The sequence below is a fragment of the Podarcis cretensis genome, assembly GCF_951804945.1.
Source record: "Podarcis cretensis genome assembly, chromosome: 17".
NCBI classification, from domain to species: Eukaryota; Metazoa; Chordata; class Lepidosauria; order Squamata; family Lacertidae; genus Podarcis; species Podarcis cretensis.
This window is the reverse complement of record NC_137187.1, coordinates 37140291-37167353: the sequence shown is the minus strand read 5'-3', so window position 1 is coordinate 37167353 and position 27063 is coordinate 37140291. Positions and strand designations below refer to the sequence as shown.

At 49.9% G+C, this 27063-nt stretch overlaps 1 protein-coding gene across 1 annotated transcript in view; it reads right to left on the bottom strand.

The window, feature by feature from the left end:
- Positions 1–5673: 5673 nt before the first annotated feature.
- LOC307206685 (metabotropic glutamate receptor 6-like) overlaps positions 5674–27063 on the bottom strand; it is a 46297-nt gene continuing 24907 nt past the window's right edge. The window contains exons 3-11 of the mRNA XM_079960009.1: positions 25358–25574; positions 23212–23347; positions 22454–22608; positions 20424–20564; positions 17827–18027; positions 16914–17053; positions 14401–15336; positions 10799–11024; positions 5674–5754 (exon numbers count right to left, since the gene is read on the bottom strand). Of these exons, the coding sequence (XP_079816135.1) occupies positions 5699–5754; positions 10799–11024; positions 14401–15336; positions 16914–17053; positions 17827–18027; positions 20424–20564; positions 22454–22608; positions 23212–23347; positions 25358–25574 (2208 nt within the window). The 3' untranslated portion in view covers positions 5674–5698. The remainder of the gene's footprint in view (positions 5755–10798; positions 11025–14400; positions 15337–16913; positions 17054–17826; positions 18028–20423; positions 20565–22453; positions 22609–23211; positions 23348–25357; positions 25575–27063) is intronic.

Sequence of the window (27063 nt, the reverse complement as noted above, 5' to 3'; positions counted from 1 at the left end):
TAAGAATTCCTGTCTGGACAGAGGCAGTCCACTTTTTTGCCAGAGTTACTCTGATTTTTCTTTTTTTACACTCTCCTCAGCCCAGAAGGGGCTTAAATGTAGCCTCTGTATACTGACTCTTTCTTTAAGACTCTGTTAACTGGCTTCTGGAACATGCTGAGGACATTAATTTTTGAGCCTTTTCTCTAGGCTTACGCCATGTCCTTGGGCTTTCTACATCCTGTTCTTTAAACCATTCTTTTGTACTTGTTCAACAAGGCAATGCTCTCTGTTGGAACATCCTAGTCCATTTTAGAGCTAATTTTAGCACATTTTAAAGGGGGCGGGTGGGTGGTGTATACAATACCTTTCGTAACCGTCAACATAGCTTACATTTCTGCTCTGTTGCATTGCATGTTTTGAATATGAACTGTTTAAAAAATAAAAATATTCAGCTGAAGGAGTTGTATATCATATCCCTAAACATGGAAAGCCTGTACTGCGGGGCATTTTTTATTTAATGGCAGTATTAAAAGCTAACCTCCATGGATGGGGGCAGTATACCTTGAATACCAGCTGGGGGGAAACCACCAAGCCAAGACCATCAGCTTCATGGCAGGCTTGTCAAGTACCCAGAGCAGCGGTAGTCAACACTGGACACGGATGCCCTGCATTGGCCGTGCTGGCTTGGGCAGATGGGAGTTGGAGACCAACAGCATCATGTAGCTGATCACTTGGAACCAAAATGTAAGATTTGGTGGACCTGTTTGTCAGCTCTAGCAAGGCAACAGATATCCAAATGAGTGAATGCAAAACTGTCAGCAGGCCCCAACTCCAGTGCTTCCAGCTGACAGGACCAAGAAGAAGATGAGTTGGTGGGAGACGGCTTGGATTGCCTATAGATAGGGTATTTGTGGCACCCTGATATGTCATTAGACTTCAGCTCCCATCAGTGCCAAGCAGCAGCGCCATTGGTCAGGGATGATGGGAGCTGGAATACCCCAACATCTGGAGGAAACCCAACTTCCCTATCTGATGTAAGGAGTGGAACCTGGATTGACCCAAAAGCATGGCAAGTATCCCACAGGAGGTGGCAAGTCGAACTGCAAAAACACACCACACTCCTCCTTCCCTCCCCCCATAGAAGGCAATGGTTCCTATTGACGTCTGAAGGACATGTCAGCTGCTTCAGGTAGAGTCTCAATCAGCGGTTCTCAACCTGTGGGTCCCCAGATGTTATTGGACTACAACTCCCATCATCCCTGAGCTCTGGGGACCCGCAGATTGAAAAAGGCTGGTCTAAATGGTTATAGGAAGCTGCCTTATATGGAGTGTTCTGTGTCATCTGCCTACGTTGAGTGGCAGTGGCTCTCCAGGACTTCCTGGACAGGACAGTCCCAGGGCAAAGTGGAGACATCAGGACTAGAAACTGGGACCATCTACATGCAACACTCTGCCCCACAGGTCCACCCTGCTCCCTCTGCTGCTGGAGCAGATAGTACCACTCCATCAGAGCTCCACACTTCATCTGCGTGCCCTTTTCCTCCTCCCTTTCCCACCCACCCCAAGTCAATGGGGAGAAAACACCAAGCAGGCAGTTGCATGCTCGCCAGCTTCTCAAACAGCTGTACTGTAGTTGTGCAGTGTGATCCGCAAGACATTGGAATGTGATCTGCAATTTACTTCTGCTGGTGGGGGGCAGAAGAGAGGAAACCAGCTATTGGCTTCTGCTGCTAAAGGGCACAAAACAGGCTAGTCTTTTTCTGGTCATCTGGCAACCCAAAGAAGTTGGCTAGTCAGCGGTGGGCAGGGTGTAGAATCCAGTTTCTAGTTCAGAGCTGAGGAAGAGCCTGGGACCCTCCATCACCCTTGGCAGTTGGCCATGCTGGCTGATGGGAATCCAGCAAAATATGGAGGGTTATGCACCTCTGCCTCTCACCCCTCTTCTTGTTCCATTCAGGCACCCCAATTGTGCCCCAATTCAGAGCCATCTGTTCTTGTTTCCCTGCCCAGTTTTGTCAGTTCCCTGTGGGTTTTTGTGGGTTTTTTGTGTGTGGTGGTGTGTGAGAGAGATTTAACATGAGAGGGGAGATGGCGCTGGGCTTTGGGTGACCAAGCATGCTTCCAGGTCTTGCTGGCCAACAGCCTAGGCAGAGAGGTGGCTGTCAAAGTAGTCAGGGTGGGTGGGTGGGTGGGGGAAACGAAGCTCCAGGCAGCGGATGCGCTGCGGCTCCTGGCAGCTCTGCCATGGCGGCGCTTGGAAGCCTCTGGGAAAGGGCTGTTGCCAAAGCAGCTTCTGCGCTCGCTTCCCCTCCCAGGGGATGGTGCCAAAGGGAGCAGTGTGGGCAGCCAAACTGGATGCCTGTTCTGTATCAACAGCAAGTGCTGAGCCAAAAGGGAGGAGCCAAAGAAGTGTGTTTGTGGAGAGAAATGATGGGATGTGGTTGTTCATAGGAGGCTGCTGCTCAGTGCTACAGCATGGGTGGTTATACACAGACCAGCCTTGCCATCAGGCAGCATATCATGGCGGATATAGGGGAGGAGCATTGGCAAAGTACAGTCATACCTTGGGTTACAGACGCTTCAAGTTGGGCTTTTTCGGGTTACGGACCCGCTGAAACCCGGAAGTACTGGAATAGGTGACTTCTGGGTTTTGGGGGTTGCACATGCGCAGAAGCGATGAATTGCAACCCGTGCGTGCGCAGACACACCACTGCGGGTTGCGAACGCTGCAGATTGCTAATGTGGATCCCGCACGGATCACGTTTGCAACCTGAGCGTCCACTGTATTAGAACAGAGCCGAATGCTATCCCCGCTCCAGCTAGCTTGCTGTCTTCAACTGTGGTGGAGGGTGCTGTCCAAGTGCTGAAATGAAGTCTGGTTGCTTGTACTGTACATGAAATTGGAGTGGAGCACTTAGAGGGAGTGAATCTTAGATGGACCATAAGGGTCATCTAGTCCAGCCCTCTGCAGTGCAGGAAGCTCAACTAGATCATACAGGACAGGTGGTCACCCAACCCCTGCTTAAAAACCTCCAAGGAAGGAGAGTTCAGCACCTCCGGAGGGAGTCCGTCCCACTGTTGAACAGCTCTTACTGCCAGAAAGTTCTTCCAGATGTTTAGTCAGAATCTCCTTTCTTGCAACTTGAAGTCATTGGTTCAGGCTTGCTCCATCCTCCACATCATGGCCCTGTAGATTGCCTCCTAAGGTAAAGGGACCCCTGACTGTTATGTCCAGTCACGGATGACTCTGGGGTTGCAGCGCTCATCTCGCTTTATTGGCCGAGGGAGCCGGCGTACAGCTTCCAGGTCATGTGGCCAGCATGACTAAGCCGCTTCTGGCGAACCAGAGCAGTGCACGGAAAAGCCGTTTACCTTCCCGTTGGAGCGGTACTTATTTATCTACTTGCACTTTGACCATACCTGTCAACGTTTTCCATTTTTTAAGGGAAATTCCCTCATTCCGAATAGGATTCCTTGCAAGAAAAGGGAAAAGTTGACAGCTATGACTTTGACATGCTTTTGAACTGCTAGGTTTGCAGGAGCTGGGACTGAGCAACGGGAGCTCACCTGATTGGCAAGCCCTGGTCTCTGTGGTTTAACCCACAGCGCCACCCACGTCCCTTAGAGATATCCTCCTTAGATGCCCTTTAAATGTCCTCAAGCAGCAAAAATGGGCTGGCTCTGGACATAAAAACACAGGAAGCTGACTTATACAGAGTCAGACTGTTGGTATATTTAGTTCAGTCTTGCCTACACTTGACTGGCAATGGCTCTCCAGGATTTCAGATGCGTTTTTCTCTCAGTTCTTCCAGGAAATGCTGGGGACTGAACCTGGGACCTCCTGTGTCCAAAGCAGATGCTCTGCCACTGAGCGATGGTCTTTCCCTTAAGCCATCCTTCCCCAACTGGATGCCCTCCCTGTGTTGTTGGACTCCAGCTCTCATCATCCCCAGCCATCGAGGACAATAGTTAGGGATGATGGGACTTGAAATCGAGCAACATCTGGGTGGCTGCAGTTTCCCTGTCCTTGGTGAAGGATATTAAATGTTAACAGATGAAATGTTTAAATGTGAGTTTTAGCTTTAAAAAAACCAAAAAACTTTAGCATATATTCTTCATTATACATCTTGAAGTGCTAGGTGAAAACCTTCCTCTTCAGCCAAGCCTTCAGCTGACAAACAGTCTACAGTGGTACCTTGGTTCTTGAACAGTTTGGCCTCCTAAAATATTGGCTCCCGAAGTAAGTGTTCCGGTTTGCGAATGTTTTTTGGAAGCCGAATGTCTGATGCAGCTTCCGCTTGAGTGCAGGAAGCTCCTGCAGCCAATCGGAAGCCACGCCTTGGTTTTCAAATGGTTTTGGGAGTTGAATGGACTCCCGGAATGGATTAAGTTTGAGAACCAATGTACCACTGTATGTCCTTTTAAGTGTACAGTGGTACCTCTGGATATGAACGCTTCTGGTTGTGCACACGTCGGGTTACAAGCTGCGCTAACCTGGAAGTAGTTGCTCCCGGATGCAAACTTTGCCCTGGGATGTGAGCGGAAATAGCAAGCTGGAGGCACGCTTTCACTCATGGCACCTCATGTTAAGAATGGTTTCAGGATAAGAACCGCCGGAACAAATTAAGTTCATAACCAGAGGTACCACTGTATTTGTATCATTTTGTTTCTGTTCTTGTTTTTATTATGTACTTTGTCATTTTATTCTGTATTTTTATGCACTGAACCGCCCTGAGATCTTCAGAAGAAGAGCAGTATACAAATTTTAATAATAATAAAATGTTTAAAAAATAAGCCAAGTTTCTCAGCAGCTAGGACTTCATCACTGAATGCCAGGATATGTGCACATTCAGTATGTGGGGAGGACACAGCATGACAAGTGTCCAGTCCAATCAAACGCTGTCTCTCTGGCAGGGGGGTGGGACTCACTTGGGCTCTGCATCAGGTAGCAAAATGTCTGGCACAAGGCGGGGGGGGGGGATGGAGGAGAGGGAACTGGCTGCTTCAGAAGATACCACATTGCATAATTGAGGGCATAATTATCCCCCTGCCAGTCACCCCCAGTTTGTGGGGGTTGCCTGGAGTTGAATTCACTCATCCCTCCAGTTACAGAAGTATGACCAAGTTGTCTGTTCCAGTTGAATTCCTTTGCTCCTTGTAAATAACACCCGCCCCCCCCCCAATCGCCAGTGCTTGGTGTTCGGGTTAGAGGGGGCACTTTCTGCAGCCCAGATCTGGACTAGGCAATGAACCTCCAGGTGCCTTCACTGTTTTAACAGGAGGGCTGGGAGAGGGGCAGCACACCGAGAATACGATGCCTTTCTGACATGGGCAGTTCCATTCTAGAGCTGGGTTCTAGAGCCTGTGTTGCCTTGTCATTGGACTCCAACTCTCATCAGCCACCCTAGCTATCATGGCCAATGGGCAGGGGTGATGGGCGTTGTGGCCCAGCAAACATCTGCAGTTCCATGGGTTCTCTACCCCTGCCAAGAAGAAGTAGGGAAGGGGGGGCCCGGTTGCACTCGGGCCTCAGTTAGGGCCCCCTGAATGCCCTTAGGCTGAAGCTGGGGGAGAAAAACAAGCTAAGTGGTATTGTAAAAATACAGGTTTATTCCCCAACACATGCCCACCCCAGCCCCCTCTGTTGAGCTTCACCCCGCAAAAAACCCTCCCCCCTCCCATTCCCCACAATGGTTGTGCCCATCCTTTTCTTCGGTCATGTGGGCCCCATGGTCAGTTCTGTGTAGCTGATGTACATCACCTTAGGGAGGCCTGCAAAGGACACAAAATGGGGAGTTGTTAGAGAGGGGTGGGTGCGGGGAGGGGTGGGCCACGCTGGGACCCCGAATAGGAAAACCTGCCTGCGGAGGCGGGGAGCTGTTCAGTTACTGGGGGAAGGACTTTAAGTCAAGAACCTGGGAGCTTAATCTGGGAGCTTCCACACAGTTGTCCGGGCAAACGTGAAAAGCCCTCAACAGACTTGCAGCCCAGCTCTTTATATCAGAGACGGAGACACTTCAGTCTCCCTCGTGTTGGACTGCCTCTGTCATCATCCCTGACCATTGGCTGTGCTTGCTGGGGCCGATGGGAAGTGGAGTCCCAACAAGATCTGAAGGGCCAATAGTTTCTCCTACCTATGTCAACCCTGGCTCTAGACCAGGGGTCAGCAAACTTACCTCGGCGCTGGAGACTCCGGCCCGAGGCGTGGTGTCTCCAGCGCTGATCACGTGGCGGGCCAGAGGGCGGGGGAGCGCGTGCACATACACTATTTCCAGCGCACTTCCGGGTTGGAGGAGCACTGGAAATGCTTGTGTGGATGTGCATTGGAAATAATGCTTGCACATGCGCACAAGCTATTTCCGGTGCTTCACCGACACAGAAGTGGGCAGCCGCACAGCGCAGCACCAGTAAGAGCGGGTGGCGGCGGGCAGCGGGGGTCGCCGTGGGCCAGATAAATGAGTCCCTCGGGCCTTATCCTGCCCACGGGCCTCAGTTTGGGGATGCCTGCTCTAGGCCAGGGGTAGGCAACCTAAGGCCCATGTGCCAGAAGCGGCCCATGGAGGCCGTTTAACTGGCCCACGAGCCGCCCCCAAACCGAGGTGCCTGCTCAGCGAGTCCCCACGTGCTGCGCTAAACTGGCACAGCGCGGTGTGGAGACTCTCTTCTGTGGCTCCGGAAATTACTTCTGCACATGCCCAGGCGCCAAAAATTGCGTCTGCGCATGTCTGCAGCACCAGAAATTGCTTCTGCGCATGCCCAGACACTGAAAATCACTTCTGCGCAGGCACGGTTTTCAGCGTCTGGGCATGTGCAGAAGCGATTTCCTGCACTGCGGACTTGCACAGACGCAATTTCCGGCGTCACACTGCGCCGGTCTGGTCCATGGAGAATCTCTGCGGGAGTGATCCAGCCTATGCCCAGTAAGCCTTGCCGACCCCTGCTCTAGACTAATGGGCCCTTGCACATATACACTCTGCCACCACCATGCTTTCTGTGGGATGTGATCCATGAGAGGCAGTCAAGTACAATATTCCTTGTAATGCTAGAGAAGACATGCGAGGGATGTTTGGTCCAGCCAGTCGAAACTTCCTGTTCCTCCTGGCTGGAGCGTCCTTCCTTTTGCATGTGATAGAAGGTGGGCATGACCTAACTTGTCCAGGTAACGAAAGGACAAATCACGCAGCACACCTCCCTCTTTTTGACTTCCTTCTTCAATTGACCAGCTTCTAGCTAGGACTGTTCTGCTAGCTCTCAGTTAGCAGAAGCACTGGGATTATTCCCCCATATGGGGTAGATCCACATGTACATATTTGTAACTAAGTCTGCCTTCAGGATTCCAACTGTCAACTGATGTGAGTAAACTTATTTTATTGACTTTGAATAAGATGGTTGTGTCTCTCTTCTTTTAAGAGGGATTCAAGGGAACTTACCAGGAATGTACAATTCAATCTGAGACAGATTGAATTGTATAATAGTGAGAGGCTCACACGAGCCTGCAACCAGCTATCTGCTGTGCATATAAAAGGGGGAATGTAACTCTGCTACGTAAAGGAACTTGCTAGTGCAAGTTAGGAAGGATATTAATAAACAATATATCCTCTCCTGCCACCTTGAACATTCCCACACTTCCAAGCTGCCATGATAACTCAAAACAAATGTAGGGACCCTTTGGCTCACCAGATGTTGCTGAACTACAACTCCCATAATCCCTGGCACTTGACCATGCTTGCTAGGGTGGATGGGTGTTGTGGTTTAGCCACATCTTGGTGTGGGGGCAGAACTTCCCCACTCCTGATCTAAAACACAGCAGAGGGGGTGAGGTTCTTGGGCAGTGGAATTGGTGAAAGCTCGGCTTGCTTTTCAAAAAAGCCATTAGGTACGCCATCGCTACACGTTTCTTAAGATCACAACTAAGCAGAACCTCCATGTTCAAAGGCAGTACTGTAGTATACCCCTGAATGGCAGGCAGTGGGAACTAACACCGAGGTGTGTGTGTCCTGTCTACTCATGCCCTGCTCATGAGCAGCCAAGCACTTGGGGCTGGCTGCATTTGGAAGCAGAGTCTGGATTAAATTTCCCTTGGTCTAAATCAGCAAGGGAATCCCATGTTCTTACAGTTGGGCCATGTATATATATATAGCAATGAATATTAAATTGGGATGGCAGAAAGTTGGATTCCTGCCCCTCTTTCAATGCATGCAGAAGAACGGAATGGGGATTTGAATCCCCACTGGCCTGAGCAGAGACAAAATTGGGGGTGGCTTTTCTTTCATGTTCATTAAGCTATTGCTTTGTTGATTTGTTGTTGTTTTAAGTAAAGGATGTGATCTTGAGAAAGAGGGCAAAGTAGCATCTCCTGGGGCAGAGTGAGAGGGCAGAGGCAGCGTGAACAGGCAAGGTTCCTGCGTCTCGCCTTGTTTCTGCGCATTGCTTGGTCAGGCGTGCGCTCTTGGCTGTGAGCGCTTGCCATCTGCTCTGGGACATCCTCACCCAGAGGGTGGCTATTAATATTCCAGAGCCACCCCCGCCCCGCTTTCCCCTCGAAGGCCAGTGTGCAAAGGGGCTCCAGGCCTGCTTGCAGCTGCAGAAAACGCGACGGAAGCGAATCTGCCGTCTTCTTCGCCACACAGGAGCCCTAGGGGAAGCTTCCAGGCTTCTGTGAGGTCCTGTTCATCTTTGGTGCCTGAACTTCTGAACACAGGGGTGTAAGCCTTGAGCCCATGGGCCAAATGCAGACCTCAAAGGCTCACTGTTGGGCTCCAGGGTCCTGGCCCTAGCCCACACACCCACTATTCCTGCTTCACACTCTTCTTGGGAGTTTTTGCCTGGCTGGAATTTGCCCTTGAACTCTGGTCGTGCCTCTCACTTGTCTGGACGGGTGACCCAGAGGGGTGCATGGATGCTGGGATGTATGTGTGGGCAGGCTCAAGCCCTGCCTGTCTCCTGTTAAAGTGGGGGTGGGTAACTTTTCCAGCCCAAGGGCCAGTTTCCCCTTCTGGGGTCCATATGTCAGAAGTGGGCTAAGCCAAAGGCAGACGTAGGCAAAGCAGCAAATAAAGATGACAAGTTTCCACCTGTCGTGCTGTTTCAGATGCCTGCTCAAAATAAATTCCATTGCAGCAGGCCTGCCCCGGCACATAAAGAAGTGGTATGTACAGTAGTACCTCGGTTTAAGAACAGTCCTGTTTATGAACAATTCAGTTTATGAACTCCGCAAAACCGGAAGAAGTGTCCCAGTTTGCAAACTTTACCTTGGTCTAAGAACCAGATATGAACGGTTGAAGGGCACTGGCGGTGGGAGGCCTCATTAGGGAGCGCGTACCTCAGTTTAAGAATGGTTTCGGTTTCAGAATGGACTTCCAGAATGGATTAAGTTCGTAAGCCAAGGTAAAAGGTAAAGGTAAAGGGACCCCTGAACATTAGGTCCAGTCGTGACTGATTCGGGTTGCGGTGCTCATCTTGCTTTATTGGCCAAGGGAGCCGGCGTACAGCTTCCAGGTCATGTGGCCAGCATGACTAAGAAACTAAGCCGCTTCTGGCGAACCAGAGCAGTGCACGGAAACACCATTTACCTTCCCACTGGAGCGGTACCTATTTATCTACTTGCACTTGGACATGCTTTCGAACTGCTAGGTTGGCAAGAGCAGGGACCGAGCAATGGGAGCTCATCCCGTCGCGGGGATTTGAACCGCCAACCTTTTGATCGGCAAGTCCTAGGCTCTGTGGTTTAACACACAGCGCCACCCGCGTCCCTGTAAGGTACCACTGTACTTATCTTTAATTTATGCTGATTTTATTTGTATGTTGATAATTGTTTTAAGTTATACTTGCTTTACATTTTACGTGTACTGCATAGGGTTCCTTTGATTAAGCAGTGCATAAATTATTCTAAATAAAAGGGATTCCAACTCCTGTCAGCGTCAGCCAGCACAGCCAAAGGCCAGGGGTAGTGGGAGCTGCAGTCCAACAAAATTTGAATGAACACAACTTCCTGGTTTTCCCTGGTCTTTGAAAAGGACAAGGTGGCATGTCTATTCCAGGCTTGCAAGGAATGATGACAATAGCTCCAGGGTAGCACTATTAACTCAAGCATGTTGAAGTCACATTATGTTTGGACTTCACCAGGCTTACTGTAAACTTATCGAGGAGGTTTGAGATCCCCACAAACCATCAGGAAGACAGTGAGGTCCAGCTTGCTTGAGAGAGAGAATGGGGCTCTCAAACCCCACCCCTGTCCTTCCTCCCCCCCCCCCCATTTCTGCTGCAAATTCCCAACTAGCAAGAAGCCCTGACTATCTATCATCTACTACTGTAGCAGGCCTTTCCAACAGGAGAAACAAAGGGCGATTAGGTGAAGGCCCTGAAACTCTCCCAGCTCTTCAGGATTTCCTATTAGGTCTGAAAACTTAAACTGATAGATTAATCAATGAAAATGTCAGTTGATTAATTGGTAAGGCCCATTTTTATTGATGGAAATTTTAAATTTTTTAAACCAGTGGGGCTGAAGTTTAAGAGCACACTTCCTTTCACGTCGAGGCTATTTTGGTTCTGGTGTGTTACTGCAATGAGGAACGAGAGAGAGAGAGAGAAAGATCAAAGTTGGCCTTTCCTCCAAACAACGGGGGGCAAAAAGCCCCCGTTTCTGTCAGGCCCAAAGGCACAGCGGTCGTGGTACTGGGAGGAGTGGGAACACCTTGGGGGTGGCAGAAGGAAGGGGGTGGTACTTACAGGGCAGACGGAGGTCAGTTGAGGCACGTCAGGAAGGGGCCATCAAAAGAGAAAATAAGACAGCGATACCTACTTTCTGGCTACTTACTGTCCGGCTTCTCATCTTTGCTCTCGCCGTTCTGCGCCCCTTTCTGCGAGAGCCTCGTGGAGGCGTTGACGGCCGTGGCTGCTGCCTTGAAGCTGCGCTTCCGCTTCTGCACGTTTTGCTCCGGGTGGAAGATGATGACGTACACCTTGGGCACGTAGAGCATCCCCAGCGACACGTAGGCGCTCAGGCTCATCGAGATGGTCAGCGTCGTCGTCTGAATGTAGATCTGGCAGGGAGAAGAACGGGAGGCTGGCCAAGAAAGTAGGAGGGCTATCTTTTCTCCCTCTACTGGATTGGGGCCACTTCATTCAGCTCAGACACTGAGGTCCAGCTCCGAGGGCCTTCTGGCGGTTCCCTCATGGTGAGAAGCGAAGTTACAGGGAACCAGGCAGAGGGCCTTCTCGGTAGAGGCGCCCACCCTGTGGAATGCCCTCCCACCAGATGTCAAGGAGATAAACAACTATCTGACTTATAGAAGACATCTGAAGGCAATCCTGTTTTGGGAAGTTTGAAATGTTTGATGTTTTATCATGTTTTTAATATTCTGTTGGAAGCTGCCCAGAGTGGCTGGGGAGGCCCTGCCAGATAGGTGGGGTATAAGTAATATATTTTCATTTTCATTATCATTATCATCATACAATTGCGGGGGGCAAATCTCATCCCAGCCTGTATCATTTCAGGTTTAGAGTGTTTCCCGGAGTTTCCAAAAGCTCTGCCTGCAGAAAACTAGCACAGCAGGGTTCAACCCACCCTTCTCTCCTGATCTGTTATTTGTCGAGAACCAGGGATGTTTTTCAAACCTGCAACCGAGCCCAAGGAGAGCTTCACTGCCTAATTCTGCCGATTGTCCAACCTGAGCACAAACAGGGAAACAACTTGTGACAGAGAGGTGGACTGTGATGGATTTTTAACGTGCCCTGCATGCATTTAACTGGCGTTTGCATGCCTAAGCCTGTTGATGTCAGTGGACTTAAGGCCCTTCCGGAATGGTGCTTTATTGTGGGCCCATTCTGCAACACCTTCTTGACACAATAATAGTGTATTAGTGGCAGATTTGTTCTGTTTAACTAGCTGCTTTCTCAATGCTAACACATTATTGCTGTCTGATGGGGCTGTAGCAGAAGCTCCCTCCCACCCCCAGCTCCAAACATTAATGGTTTGAAAAGTTGCAGGATTTTAGCAGGAAGTGACTGGATATGCACAAATAGGAAATGAAGCTGTGTAACAATCCCAAAACTTTTGCAGGCAGGCACAGCATTTAAAGCAGGATTGTGTCTGACTGCCCCGGTAGGCACAAATCATCCCTGATATGGAAGCTTCTCCAAATGATTGAAGGGGCCTGACACAATGTCCTGACATTGCACATGGGGCCCTCTGAATATGGAGAGGGCCCCTGGCCTCCTTAAAAAGGGTTGGAGGCCCATAGTGCTTCAGCCCCCAGGAACTGGCACCCTTGCCCGGAAGGGGCCCCAAGAGACACCCAACTGAAGGAGCGTCTCCACCCCCATCGTTCAGCCCAGACACTGAGATCCAGCACCAAGGGCCTTCTGACAGTTCCCTTATTGCGAGAAGTCAGGTTACAGGGAACCAGACAGAGGGCCTTCTCGGTAGTGGCGCCCACCCTGTGGAACGCCCTCCCTTCAGATGTGAAGGAAATAAGCAGCTATCCTATCTTTAAAAGACATCTGAAGGCAGCCCTGTTTAGGGAAGCTTTTAATGTTTGATGTATTATGGTATTTTAATATTTTGTTGGAAGCTGCCCAGAGTGGCTGGGGAAGCCCAGCCAGATGGGCGGGGTATAAATAATAAATTATTATTATTATTATATAACTCAGGACTGGATCAGGCTGTCTTGGGTGTCCCATGTCAGCTCATATGAGTCTGCCTGAACTACTGAAGTCCATCGCACCCCAACCTTTCAAGAGCTAAACCTTGTTCCCCCACCTCTGCCCTGGATTGAAATCAGACGCATGCCTCACCTTTATTCCAGAGAAGGTTCACTTTGGAAATGGGGCAGAGTCAGGATTTACCCACCGGGAGAGAAATCTGCCTCACTCACGACATGAACTGGGTGGGAGGCAAAAAGGCGAGAGGACCGCCTTGTGCAGAGATGCGCCAGGCAGGCGCATTGCGCTCCTAGGCAACCGTTAATTACTGAATGAATGTGACATATCATGGCACCCCTAGCAGCTCTCTCGCTGCACACCCTCTGAGAATGACAGACTTGATAGTTCAGGAAATGTTGTGACATTTAAATCCCAGGAGCGCAGAACTGGAGGAAGGCTTGGGGGTGGGTCATCGGTTTAAGTTCCCGTCCTGCTTGCTGTATTGCAATGGTATTCTACTCTCCAGACAGCACAGGGCAGCAGATGTGGGGTTATATTTCCTCTTTCCTCACAACTCTGTAAGGTTGGCTAGGCTGAGAAATCGTGACCAGCTCAGGTTAACTCAACAAGGGACAAACCAGTAGGTATTACATATACTGTACAAATGTGCGTAATAAAGTCTTGACTAGAAATTGGCCACTCTGTCAATTTTGGTTTCTCTTAGTTTTAAGACCTCATGAAAATTCACCAGCACTTTAAGTGTGTATTTCTCCTAATATGAACAGTTTTGCATGCAATTTCCCCTAATATCCAGATTTTTGCAAAGTAGTTTTGCCTAATAGAATGCATTTCTGTGAGTTGTCTTCACTAACATGCACTTTTATGTGCACTTTCCCCTAATTATATGCATTTTTGTAACCATTATTTGGCATTGCAAAATTCAGAGAAATGCAAGTTTTGAAAGGTGCTTGTGTTTTAGTTCTCATACTGTTTCAGGAAAGTGCCCATCCCACTTCCCACCTGCAATCTGAATTGGTACAGCCCAGCAAGAAACGTTTCATAGAGAGCTTCTGCCTGCCTGTTTGAGCTCCTAGGGCCAAACCATACAATACATAGCAGATGTGTGAACAGTCTCCTGAAATTGGGAGTTTGGGTTTGTTTTTTAACTGAAAAGACAGAGGGTTCCTGCATCCTTTCCCTGAGGAGGGAAAGGAAGCCTGGAGAGGGCAATTCTGACTGGACAAAAGGCAGAAGGGAAAAACATCCCTTCCCTTTCTGCTGCTGTTATCAATAACTTCTCACATGTTATCCTCTAGCCCAGTGTTTCCCAACCTTGTGCCTCCAGCTGTTTTTGGACTACAATTCCCATCATCCCTTGCCACTGGTCTTGCTAGGGATGATGGGAGTTGTAGTTCAAAAACAGCTGGAGGCACAAGGTTGGGAAACACTGCTCTAGCCAGTGTGGTGTAATGGTTGGAGTGTTGGACTATGATGTGGGAGAGCAGGGTTCAAATCCCCACTCAGCAATGAAGCTCACTGGGTGACCATCGGCCACTCACCATCTCCTAGGCTAACCCACCTCACAGGGTTGTTGTGAGGATCAAATGGAGAGGAGAACTATGCACACCACCTTGAGATCATTGGAAGATAAAGGTGGCCTCTAGATGTAATAAATAAGTAAATAAATAGCTTGGTCCTTGTGCGCTGCTTAACCCCTGCCACGCCTACCCAGTTTCCTTTCCTCTACAACCCACTTCTTGGCCTGGTTGTTCCCACCTTCTCTGCTGACTGCGCTGTGCCAAAGAAGATGGGCACAAAGGCTAGCCAGACGATGCAGGTCGTGTACATGGTGAAGCCAATGGGCTTGGCCTCATTGAAGTTCTCTGGCACGCCACGGGCCTTGATGGCATAGACTGTGCAGGTGACCATCAAGATGATACTGTAGCTGAGGCAGGAGATGATGGACAAGTCTGACATGTCGCATTTGAGCACCCCCTGGGCAAACTCCGGGTTGGGCGTGCGCTGCTCTTCATAGTCAATGATGCTGTGGGGAGGTGCGACCCCCAGCCAGATGACCACAGCCACTATCTGGACTGAAATGAGGCTGAAGGTGATGACCAGCTGGGAGGTGGGACTGATGAATTTGGGGGGCGTCACCGACTTCTTGCCTTGCTCAAAGATGCGGTAGATGCGGTTGGTTTTGGTCAACAGAGCAGAGTAGCTAATGGCCATGCCCAAGCCCAGGAAGAGGCGCCGTAAGGCACAGACGCCAATGCCAGGCTCCGCAATCATCAGGAAAGTGATGGTGTAGATAAGAAAGATCCCTGTGAGCAGCACGTAGCTCAGCTCGCGGCCGGAGGCTCGGACGATGGGCGTGTCGTTGAAGCGGATGAAGGTGATGATGATGAAGAGAGTGCCAAGGATGCCCAGCATGGCCAGGAAGATGGGAAGAATGGCCCAGGGGGAGCTCCACTCCAGCTTGACGATGGGGGTCGGGCGACAAGCCGTGCGGTTACTGTTGGGCCGCATGTCAAAGGGGCACATCTCGCAGTTGAACTCGTCCAGCTGGTACTGGTAGCCATCGCACAGTTCGCAGTGCCAGCAGCAGGGCACGCCCTTCACCATCTTCTTCCTCTCGCCGGGATTGCAGGGAAGGCTGCACACGGAGGACGGGATCTCCTTCTGGCCGCCTGACCACTGCATGTCATCAATCTATAGGGGGAGATACATAAACAAGATGGGAGCTACAGAGCAGTGGTTTCCAAACTGTTCCAAGGAACCTGAGCATTTCCAGGAAGCGTATCAAGGATTAAGCTCTCCAGATGTTAGAATCATAGAATCATAGAGTTGGAAGAGACCACAAGGGCCATCGAGTCCAACCCCCTGCCAAGCAGGAAACACCATCAGAGCACTCCTGACATATGATTGTCAAGCCTCTGCTTAAAGACCTCCACAGAAGGAGACTCCACCACACTCCTTGGCAGCTCCAGATGTTGGACTCCAGCTCCCATCAACTCCAGCCAGCTCAGCCAGTGACTAGGGATTATGGAAGTCCAGCAACTTCTCTGGACAGTCAAAGGTTCCCCATCCCTGGATAAACCAGTGAGAGGACCAGTAATTGTGGAGAAGCTTCCCTGACAGAGTTTACTGGCCATCTTCTGCAATGTCATCCAGGCCAGAGAGGCCCAACCTGTGGAGGCCTTCCTGTGAACCGAGTGTATCACAGAGCATGCCCCAGAATCCTTTGTAACAAACAGGGGGTTCCATAGTAGACTCTCAGGGCTTCCTGGGCACCTAAAGATCATTGTGGAAAGTATTTCTTAAAAGCAGAACACTTTTAAAACACCTCTGCAGAGAAAAATTATTAATGTGGCTGTGAGTCCTGGGAAACCTGCTGGCTTGTTCCCACCTGGCCTGAGAGGGCAGGGCCCTCACTGACTCCAGCTACAAAAGCTGAGGGTGCTGAACAGCAAAGGGGGTATTGCTTAGGGGGGGTTGTTGGCTGGGGGTTGTTGCTGTATTTTTAAAAAAAATTGTATCTTTTTTGTATCTTTATTATGTTTTAGGTGGAAACGCCTCTTCTACTAAAATGTTTCTTCAATGACCATGAGACAAAGGTGCACCACCCGCAAAGAATGCCAGCCTGACAGAGGAAATTCCCATGAACACACTGCCCAAATGTACAACAAATTGGAAACATGGTTATGGGATTTCCAGGTATATGGCTCTTGCAAACCATGGCTGTCATGGACCGTGCTAAACCAATGTGGTGCATTTAAAGAAGAAGAAGAAGAAGAGGAGGAGGCTATAGGACTTGTGCAGCCTTCAAGCACAAGCTTGAAGGACAACTTCCATGGAGAACAATGTGATGGGTTCTGGGCTGGAAGGTGAGTTGTGAGTTGTGGGCCTGGGCTTTGAATGAGAACTTAGCAGAAAAGAGTATGGGCTCTCCTCATTCAAAAAAGAGGGGTGGGGATGAGCAGGTGAGAAGGCAAAGTCAGGCCACCGACTGAATGACCTGTGAGGCAACCAATAATAGGCAAATAGATCTAGGCACCATAGAGATATAGAGGGCAGAGTGGTTTGTCCTAGAGACCATGCTGCGTTCCTGCCTTGCATATGCAGGACTGTGTTGCACTCTGGCCTTTTTCTTCACCTCAAATATCCTGGTCTGATGGTGTCAGAATGCAACATGATGTGGCTGCCAATGAGAACACAGATTCCTGACCAAATCCCCACTGTGTTCCAGGCCCCACAGCAACCTCTAGTGTTATGCTTGGGTCACTCACGTTCAGACGTAGGTATTCTGTCCACTGCCCAATCGCCTTGTACCCGGGGGTGGTGGTGTTTGTCAGCTGGTACTGGAAGATGTCATAGCGGCCGGGCGCATCTCCGTTCTCGTTGAACATCACAGGTGTCCCAGCGCTGCCTGTAGGAAGGGGAGGGTTACTGCAAGCAGGATGCTCACTGCCTCTCTTGAATGAGATGGCTCTCCAAGGGCGTTAGACAAATTCAAGGAGGACGGGGCTATCAACACGATGGCTTATGATACCTTCAAGGACAACATGGCAACACAGTTCTAAATTACCAGTTGCTGGGGAAGAGCAGTGGGAGACTTCATTGTGGTGTCTGACTGTCCACTGTGAGTTACTGGGTCCTGAGTTAGATGGGATGGATGCCATCAGGGCTCTTCAGACTGTTATAGGATTGGGGGTTGGTTTGGATGAGGCCTGCAGGTCCCAACCAAGCCTGTATCTAGTATCTGTAAGATGGGAGTTTGCTGTAGAAGAGATCTACTGAACTGGCCAAACCAGCCTCTGTTGTTAGCTCAATGTTTGGGTTTCCAGACCTCCAGGTCAGACCTGAAGGCTTCAGGTTTCCTTGCCTGTTGGCAGATGGTGGCCTTGAGTCTCCAGGTGGATGGGAATGTCTTTGATTTGGGCTGCTCCTGTGACATCACTGGGGGCCGTCCCCAGATCTCAAGCTTTGGCCCTCAAATCTTAGGATCTGAGATGCTCCTAACCTGGCACACCTGGCTCACTTAGGTTCCTTCATTTCAGTTGACCTACTCTTGAGTTGGCCTAGCACTAGAGACAACCCTCAGTCTTAAATGCATGCAAATCTTTAAAAGGGCCCTTTGTATCGGAGGCCAGGTGAAGCAACCTGACGCTACTGCGGTCAAAAGGACTCTGCCCATCTCACCATTGAAGTTGACGGCGAGGATGTAGCGCAGCAGAGTCTGGCCATGGATGGGGTCCATCTTTTCACACACCCCGATGTGGCCTGGGCAGAGGTCCAGGTGCATGTTGTGCAAGGCATGAGCCATGGCATAGACGGCGTCAATGACAAACTGCACCTTCCCCTCCTGTTCGTACGTTGCGTCTCTTCCAATCCGCTCTTCGCCTGTGGCAGGGGAAGGGTAAAATGTGGATCAGAACCAAGCACAGAGGGGGGAGAGCCAATGATGAGTCTACTTAGAGTATGACAATGGGAAGGGAAGCTGTGGCTCCCATCAGCTCCAACCAGCCAACGGCCGAGGAAGAGGGTGGGAGCTGGAGTGCAACTGCGAATAGGTGAGTGTTACTCTGAAACTTTTGCCATGGTCTATTGCTGTAGTGTAGATTATGGCATGGGGAAATGCTGGCATAACTTAATATGACAGAGACCTCCGTTATGATCTTTCTTGACCTCGGAAGCAGTCTGTGTCTTGGAAGTTATCCTGAGCTCCTAATACTTTGTGTAAAGATCAGCACATGTAATCTGGTTACCAGTAAAATCTAATCAGCACCTCCTGTGAAACAATGGTTGCCACACAGACAAATAGTAAGATTAACTTTAAGGCAGGAAACAAAACCAGGATAACCACTTTAGTCATTGCTCACTAGGATTATGTACTTTCAACTTTTAATTAAGCTGAATAAGCAAGATGGGAAAGAGGCAGGAGACACTTGTTTGCCCCTTGTGGGTATGAATTGCCTCCAGGTGGGCAAAGAAGGAAACTTTAGAAAAAGTTCCCCATTTTAGGCCACAGGTAGCCAACTTATGTACAGTGGTACCTCGGGATGCGAACGGGATCCGTTCCGGAGCCCCGTTCACATCCAGAAGCAAATGTAACTAGCGACAGCACGTCTGCGCATGCGCGCGTCGCTTTTTGCCACTTCTGCACATGCGCATGACGTCATTTTGAGTGCCTGCGCATGCGCGAGCGGCAAAACCCGGAAGTAATGCGTTCTGTTACTTCTGGGTTGCCGCAGAGCGCAACTTGAACACACTCAACATGACGCATATTCAACCCGAGGTATGACTGTATATTGTGGGCAAGTGGACCAGTAAAATTTTTTTGTTGGCTACAGACGTTTGCCGGTTTTATTTCCAAGTAATAATTTATTTCCTGTAATAATAAAAATTTATTTCCTGTAATAACTCAGACATCTCATTATTTTACGATGCACATCCTTTGATCAAAGAATTCAGCACCATACTGGTAATTTCAGCTACAGCTGGGTGTCAGCTGAGAAGGAAAACAAACAAACCCCCAAACACTGTCAGTTTTGTCAGGCAACATGGAGCGGTTTGGGTCCAGGCAGAAGCTCAGGAGAGAATGTGAGAAGAATTGGGAACCTTTGTGATAATGGCAATAACAGAACCCTCAGAAAAAAGCCAGATTCAACCCGAGTCTATCTCAGGGGAGGCTGGATTTGGGGGCTCCAGGCAGGGAAAACCAGTACTTTGACATTCTGTGGAGGGGAAGGGGTTGGGATGGCACCACTTGGAAATCTAATCCCCTCCATTCCCTGCAGAGCGGTGAAATAAACCCAGGCCCTGCAGCTCCCCGATAATATTCCCTTTCTAACACCGCTGCCTCTCAAAAATAGGGATTAGTGCACAGCCAGGCTGGGAGGAAATAGTTGTGAACCAGGTGAATGGGGAGCACTTGGCAACAGCTGTTCTATGTATCTTCGAAGGAACAGATAGGATCTGTCACTTTTGGTTCTCTCACTTTCTCCTTTTTCTAACCCTGAAGTTGTTTGCATTTCTGCATTCTAACTTCAACTCCCCACATTTCTGCAGCAATTTATGATTTTAAAAGAAAAATCCTCCTAAGAATGTGTTGGCATTTCAACTGCATACTTCTCCCAACAAGCACAATTTTGCCTACCACACACATTTTTGCAAAGCAAAATTTCCTAATATAATGCATGTTTGTATGTTGTTTTCACAAATACATGCATTTTTATGCAGACTTTTGCCTAGCATATGCATTTTGTACATATGACTTGGCTGAACAGCTGCACTGCAAATTTTGAAGGATGCCCGTGTTCTGGTTCGCATATGGCTTCTGAAAGTGCAAATTTGGAAACCAAACCACATGAGGAATGGTTGAAGGAGCTGGGCATGTTTAGCCTGAAAAAGCAGCAACTGAGAAGAGGTGTGATAGTCATCATCAACTATCTCAAGGACTGTCACATGGAAGAAGGAACAAGTTTGTTTTTTACTGCTCTGGAGGGTAAGGATTCAAACCAGTGACGTCAAGTTACAAGAAGGGCAATTCCAACTAAACACCAGGAAGAACTTTGTGACAGGAAGAGCTGTTTGAGGGTGGAATGGACTCTCCTTCCGTGGAGGTTTTTAAGCAGAGGTTGGATGGTCATCTGCCGCAGATGCTTTAGCTGAGATTCCTGAATGGCAGGGGGTTGGACTAGATGACCCTCAGGGTCCCTTAACTATATGATTCTATGATTCCATGGTAGGTTCATCTTCAAATGAGAACTTTAAGCTCTCTCCCAAAGCCTCCATACCAGTACATTTCCGTGCCCCTTCATCAGGCTGCAACCCTGGACGAGTCAGTTTACATCGGAAATCTTCCTCCCAGTACTCAGCAAACCAGATGTTGCGCCGATTGTTCTCCAAGGAGCGTGTGGTGAAGTACTGGTCAAAACCTTGGGGGAGAAAACAGGGAGGTCATGGCCTTTGTAGGCATCCTTCTACTGCATTGCCAACTTTTTCACCAGCCTCTGTAGCTGCAGCTGTAATAGGAGTTTGACCTCTGTAGACATTAAGATAAAGGTAAAGGGACCCCTGACCATTAGGTCCAGCCATGGCCGACTCTGGGGTTGCGGCGCTCCTCTTGCTTTATTGGCTGAGGGAGCCGGTGTACAGCTTCTGGGTCATGTGGCCAGCATGACTAAGCCGCTTCTGGCGAACCAGAGTAGCTCACGGAAACACCGTTTACCTTCCTGCCAGAGCGGTACCTATTTATCTACTTGCACTCTGACGTGCTTTCAAACTGCTAGGTTGGCAGGAGCAGGGACCAAGCAATGGGAGCTCACCCCGTCGTGGGGATTTGAACCGCCAACCTTCTGATCGGCAAGTCCTAGGCTCTGTGGTTTAACCCACAGCGCCACCCGCATCCCTCTGTAGACATTAGCAGCTGATAATATTCTCTCCATCCATGCAAGAAAAGTTTCACCTACTGATTTCAGCAGATCATCCTGCTATTAAAGGCCCAAGAGCCAGCCAAGATGACTTTTTCTCTAGTCAGCTGGCAACCCAACCTTTACAGTACTTTATTTTTAAAATGCTGTGTGATCCTGTAGGGGGGGTGAGGGTTGCCAGAAAATCAGACCCTCTGTGTTATAAGTCCTTCTATCTTATCTAAAGAAGGGATGGGAAATCTGTGTGTGTGTGTGTGTGTGTGTGTGTGTCCCTGAGGTTGTTGACCTCTGGATCCAATCAGCCCTAGATATAATGGCCAATGATCAGGGATCATGGGAGTTGTAGTCCAACAACATCTGGAAGACTACAGTTCCGCAGCCCAGAACAGGCAGAAATCAATCAGCTTTGCTCAGCCTAGAGCTGCTGAGATAGGGAAAAGTTGCACCTGTTGATTTCTGCCTGCATCATAGGCTGCTGTCAAGTGAATAAAAATGGCAGCCCAAGTCATAAGATCCTATTTCTACAGAAATAGTCAGTCTACCCTCCAAGCAAATATTTGTTCAGGCTCCCTGATCTTTCCATTCCTCTATTTTGGTTCCAGATGAATCAGTTCAGAATGACTGCCAGGCATGGCCCCGTACTCAAAGTCACTCGCAGACTGAAACCCTCAGGCAGGCAGCAAAAGTGAATGGGGAGTCTTTCCTCATAGCTATGAATGGCTGGTTTGCAAGTGTGTTAAGTCACAGACCCGGGATCCCCTTAAAATGGATTAGCTACCACTTAATGTCCTTTAGTGGGACGCAGGTGGCGCTGTGGGTTAAAGCCTCAGCGCCTAGGGCTTGCCGATCGAAAGGTCGGCGGTTCGAATCCCTGCGGCGGGGTGCGCTCCCGCTGCTTGGTCCCAGCGCCTGCCAACCTAGCAGTTCGAAAGCACCTCCGGGTGCAAGTAGATAAATAGGGACCGCTTACCAGCGGGAAGGTAAACGGCGTTTCCGTGTGCGGCTCTGGCTCGCCAGAGCAGCGATGTCACGCTGGCCATGTGACCCGGAAGTGTCTCCGGACAGCGCTGGCCCCTGGCCTCTTAAGTGAGATGGGCGCACAACCCCAGAGTCTGTCAAGACTGGCCCGTACGGGCAGGGGTACCTTTACCTTTACCTTAATGTCCTTTAGCGCCTTCTCGTATTCTCAGCCAGGGCAATTATGGTGCGGTGCTTAAGAGCAGATTAAATTTAGAAAGCAAGTGTGTTTGGGTGAGAAATAAAGCAATGGGAAGAATGAGGGTCAGCTGAGGTCCCATGTCCCAAAACATCCCGTCCAAAAAGGTGTGGGGTCTACGTCTACCTGTCGTACTCTCTCCCACTATGATTGGCCACAATGCCGTCTTGTCACCTACCTTCCACAGAAGCTCGCTTGGGTAGGATGGTGACTGCTCCTTCAGCCACCTCTTCTTGCTTCAGAATAGGAGAGATCTTGGAGCCCCAGCTGTCGGATCCGACCCACAGGAACTGGCCGGTCAGGTTGGCCCGGCGTGCAGCCTCCAGCACTCGCCTGCAGGGGGCGCATGGGGGAAAGCGAGAGTTATATCTGAAGGAGCGTCTCCACCCCCCATCGTTCTACCCGGACACTGAGGTCCAGCTCTGAGGGCTTTCTGGCGGTTCCCTTACTGTGAGAAGCAAAGCTTCAGGGAACCAGGCAGAGGGCCTTCTCGGTAGTGGCACCCGCCCTGTGGAACGTCCTTCCGCCAGATGTCAAAGAGAACAACTACCAGACTTTAGAAGACATCTGAAGGCAGCCCTGTTTGGGGAAGCTTTTAATGTTTTATGTATTACGGTATTTTAATATTTTGTTGGAAGCCACCCAGAGTGGCTGGGGAAACCCAGCCAGATGGGCGGGGTATAAATAATAAATTATTATAGTATTATTATTACCATATTTTTCCATGTATAAGACGCCCACATGTATAAGACGCCCCCTATTTTTAGGACTCCAATTTAAGAAAATAGGGGGGAGATTGCCCTGTGTATAAGACAGTTTTCCACACAATTTTAAGGTAAAAAAAACCTAGTATTGTACACGGAAAAGTATGGTAATACCTCACCCAACGCTCCCCCTGGAGGACGCGTTGTGCATTGCCGCTAACGGCACACTCACTTGATGTCGTCCTCGTTGGCGAAGATGATGATGCCGCGAGCGTTGGGGGTCTCCATCAGCCTCTTGATCATTTTGTCAAACTCTCCCGGCTTGGGTTCTCGTGGGATCTTGATGGATTGGGCGATACAGACTCCACCTGACAGGTGTAAGAAAGTTTTAGGAAGCGATTGGGAGGAGCTCAATGGTGCTAGAGATTCAGTCTCTAGCCCCTCCATTTCAGAGAGGACGAGGTGCCAGGGGATACGACAGAGCCTTGCTTGGAGCAGGCAAGGGCCTTCAGAAATTGCTGGACTACGACTCCCGTGACCACTGGCCATGTTTGTCAGGTCTTATGGGAGTTTATTATTCATTTCATTTAATTTCTACCCCACCTTTTCTCCAAGGAGCCAGTGGCGTAGCGTGGGTTGTCAGCACCCGGGGCAAGGCAAGTAATTTACGCCCCCTAACCCGTGGATTTGCGCCCCCTAACTCGTGGATTTGCGCCCCCTAACCCGTGGATTTGCGCCCCCTAACCCTAACCCCCAGATGTTGTGCCCGGTGCGGCCGCCCCCCCTGCACCCCCCACGCTACGCCACTGCAAGGAGCTCAAGGTTTCAGACACACATCCCTCCCTCTCCATTATTACCCTCGCAACAACCCTGTGAGGTAGGTTGGGCTGAGAGACTGGCCCAAGGTCATCTAATGGGATTCATGGCTGAGAGGGCATTTGAACCCTGGTCTCCCAGGTTCTAGTCCAGCACTTAAACCTCTGCAGCTGGAGAGCCACAGGCTAGAGACACTCCTGCAAAGTGCAACTGTGGGAGGAAAGGACGTGTGAGCCATTCTCTTCGGCACATTTTCCTCTTTAAAATGTCCCGTCCCCCCCAGTGCTTTTTCCTCGTCAGTGTGAGGTTGCTGGAGAGCAGCCCTGGTCCCAGAGGCGTAGGTGGTACCCGGTGCTGAAAATTTCTTGTCACCCCCCCCCCCACATTGATTATATATTTTTTTGCCTGCAAAAATAGTTTTACGTTATTTCATATTTTCTTACAAAGGAATGTGGATTATGGGCCTCTGATAACAAGGAGGGGACTGTGGACAGATACTTAAATCTACAGGATTGATTGTGTTTTGGCTCCACTGAATTGAAATTTCAGCCTTCACAATGTATGAAAACAGCCAAGTAAACAGTTATCTTCGTGGAGGAGGGTCAAGATATTAACTGATCTGCATGAAAATTCAGATATAGCTATATAATCCCTAGTGTCGTAAGTTAAGACCTTTGGAGCAGGCATTTTCAAAAAAAAGTTTTTTATGAACCGCCCTAGTAGGGCAGTAATTGTTGCTTTTTGACACCCCTCTGCATGATGGAACCCGGGGCGGACCGCCCCCCTTCCTACACCCCTGCCTGGCCCATCCTGGTGGCTCCCGTGTGGCTGCTATCCTAGGCAGCTGGCCCCCATTTGCAATCTCACCTGCTTGTGCTGCATGCTGTTCCGTCCCTAAGCTGCAGTTGGGCACAAACAGCTGCATGACGATATCTTTTCTTAGATAAATATTCTCTGACTATATAAACTCAGGTGGGTATGGGGCACTAGACTCCTGCTTTTATGCCCATGACTGGCACGTGTCTTCTCCCCCTCCCCACAAACACTCCAGAATGTCAGGCATAATCATTGCACCCATGGGGGTTTGGCCAAGGGCCCATCAACACTCAGTGCTTTTTTTGTGATGGTACATGCTGGGATGCTGCCTCTAACCCATCACCACCATCCTGTTGCCACTGCTTCCCCACCTGCCTGCTAAATCCCCCCTCACCTTCCCCCCCACTCTGTCCTCCTCTGCTACGGCCACTTCCTGGAACGTTTTACGATCATCGGACACCTTCCTTGAAGGCACTGTTTCTGCTTGTCCCTTCTGCTTGCCCTGTGCTTTCCGAGCACTTTTGCCTTTGCCCCGCTGCTTCCTCCTGGAAAACCCTCTTTGGTGCTCAATCGGAACAGACAGCAAGCTGCAGAAAACCGGATTGCCATTTGTTCTGATTCAGCGCCAAACCACAGTTTCTCCTGGAGGAAAGTGGCGGGTCAAGCGGAAAGGCCTCTCTGGGTTCAGCTCCTCCTGGCTCTGCTGCCCCCCCTCCACCTCACCCGTCAGGTATCCTCTGGCTCACCAGCCTCACGGGAGATTTGCATGAAGGCATCGACACCGCTCTCGCCGTAGTTGCCCTCGGAGGCCAGCGTGGAGACGTAATTCCAGCCCATTGCTTTGACAATGTCCAGCATGGCCTGGGCCTGGTAGGAGTCCGGAGGAACCACGCGGGAGAAATAATCGTAGCGGTTGCTGTCACTGAGCTCAGGCGCCGTGGAGGCGTAGCTGATCTGGGGTATCTGGAGGGGTGGAGAGAAGAAGAAGAGTAGTAGTTTGGAATTGCTATCCCGCTTTATCACTACCTTAAGGAGTCTCAAAGCGGCTAACATTCTCCTTTCCTTTCCTCCCCCACAACAAACACTCTGTGAGGTGAGTGAGGCTGAGAGACTTCAGAGAAGTGTGACTGGCCCAAGGTCACCCAGCAGCTGCATGTGGAGGAGCGGAGACGCGAACCCGGTTCCCCAGATTACGAGTCCACCGCTTTGAACCACTACACCACGCTGGGAATCGCTAGGTGCTGGTACATTGTCCTACCCTATTTATGCTACAGACTTGCTCTCAGGCCTCTCTAGGCCTGTAATATCCTTCCCTTCTCCATTAGAATCACAGAATTAGAGTTGGAAGAGATCCCCAAGACTCATCTAGCCTGACCCCCTGCAATAAGGGAATCTCAACTAAAGCACCCAGGACAGGTGGCCATCCAACCTCTGCTTTAAAACCTCCAAAGAAGGAGGGTCCACAAGCTCCCAATATTCCGCTGTCAAACAGCTCTTCCTGTCAGAAAGTTATTCCTGATGTTTAGTCGGAATCTCCCTTCTTGTAACTTAAATCTATTGGTTCATGTCAGTGGCGTAGCATGGGTTGTCAGCACCCGGGGCAAGGCAAGTAATTTGCGCCCCCTAACCCGTGGATTTGCGCCCCCTAACCCTAACCCCCAGATGTTGCGCCCGGTGCGGCCGGCCCCCCCTGCACCCCCCATGCTACGCCGCTGGTTCGTGTCCTACCCCCCAGAGCAGGAGAAAACAAGCTTCTTCCCTCTTTCATGTGACAGCCCTTGAGATATTTGAAGATGAGAGTACCCCTAAACATTTTTTTTTAAGAAAAAAAGCACTGAGTGCATGTAACATAAACCTAATAAAATATAAAAATATGTAAATTATTACATATGAATTGACCCTTATAGATAATGGGCTGCTGTACTTTCCAGTGGCTGATGCAGCATTTCACAAATATGCTAACCAAAGGTAAAGGTAAAGGGACCCCTGACCATTAGGTCCAGTCGTGACTGACTCTGGGGTTGCGGCGCTCATCTCGCTTTATTGGCCGAGGGAGCCGGCGTACAGCTTCCGGGTCATGTGGCCAGCATGACTAAGCCGCTTCTGGTGAACCAGAGCAGAGCACAGAAACGCCGTTTACCTTCCCGCCAGAGTGGTACCTATTTATCTACTTGCACTTTGTCGTGCTTTCGAACTGCTAGGTTGGCAGAAGCAGGGACCGAGCAACGGGAGCTCACCCTGTCGCGGGGATTCGAACCGCGACCTTCTGATCGGCAAGTCCTAGGCTCTGTGGTTTAACCCACAGCGCCACCCGTGTCCCTCTAACCAAAGGTTGTTGTTTAGTCGTTTAGTCGTGTCCGACTCTTCGTGACCCCATGGACCAGAGCACGCCAGGCAAAGGTTAGCCAATCAGTATTTTAATACTGTATTTTAAAATGGTTGCTACTCACCC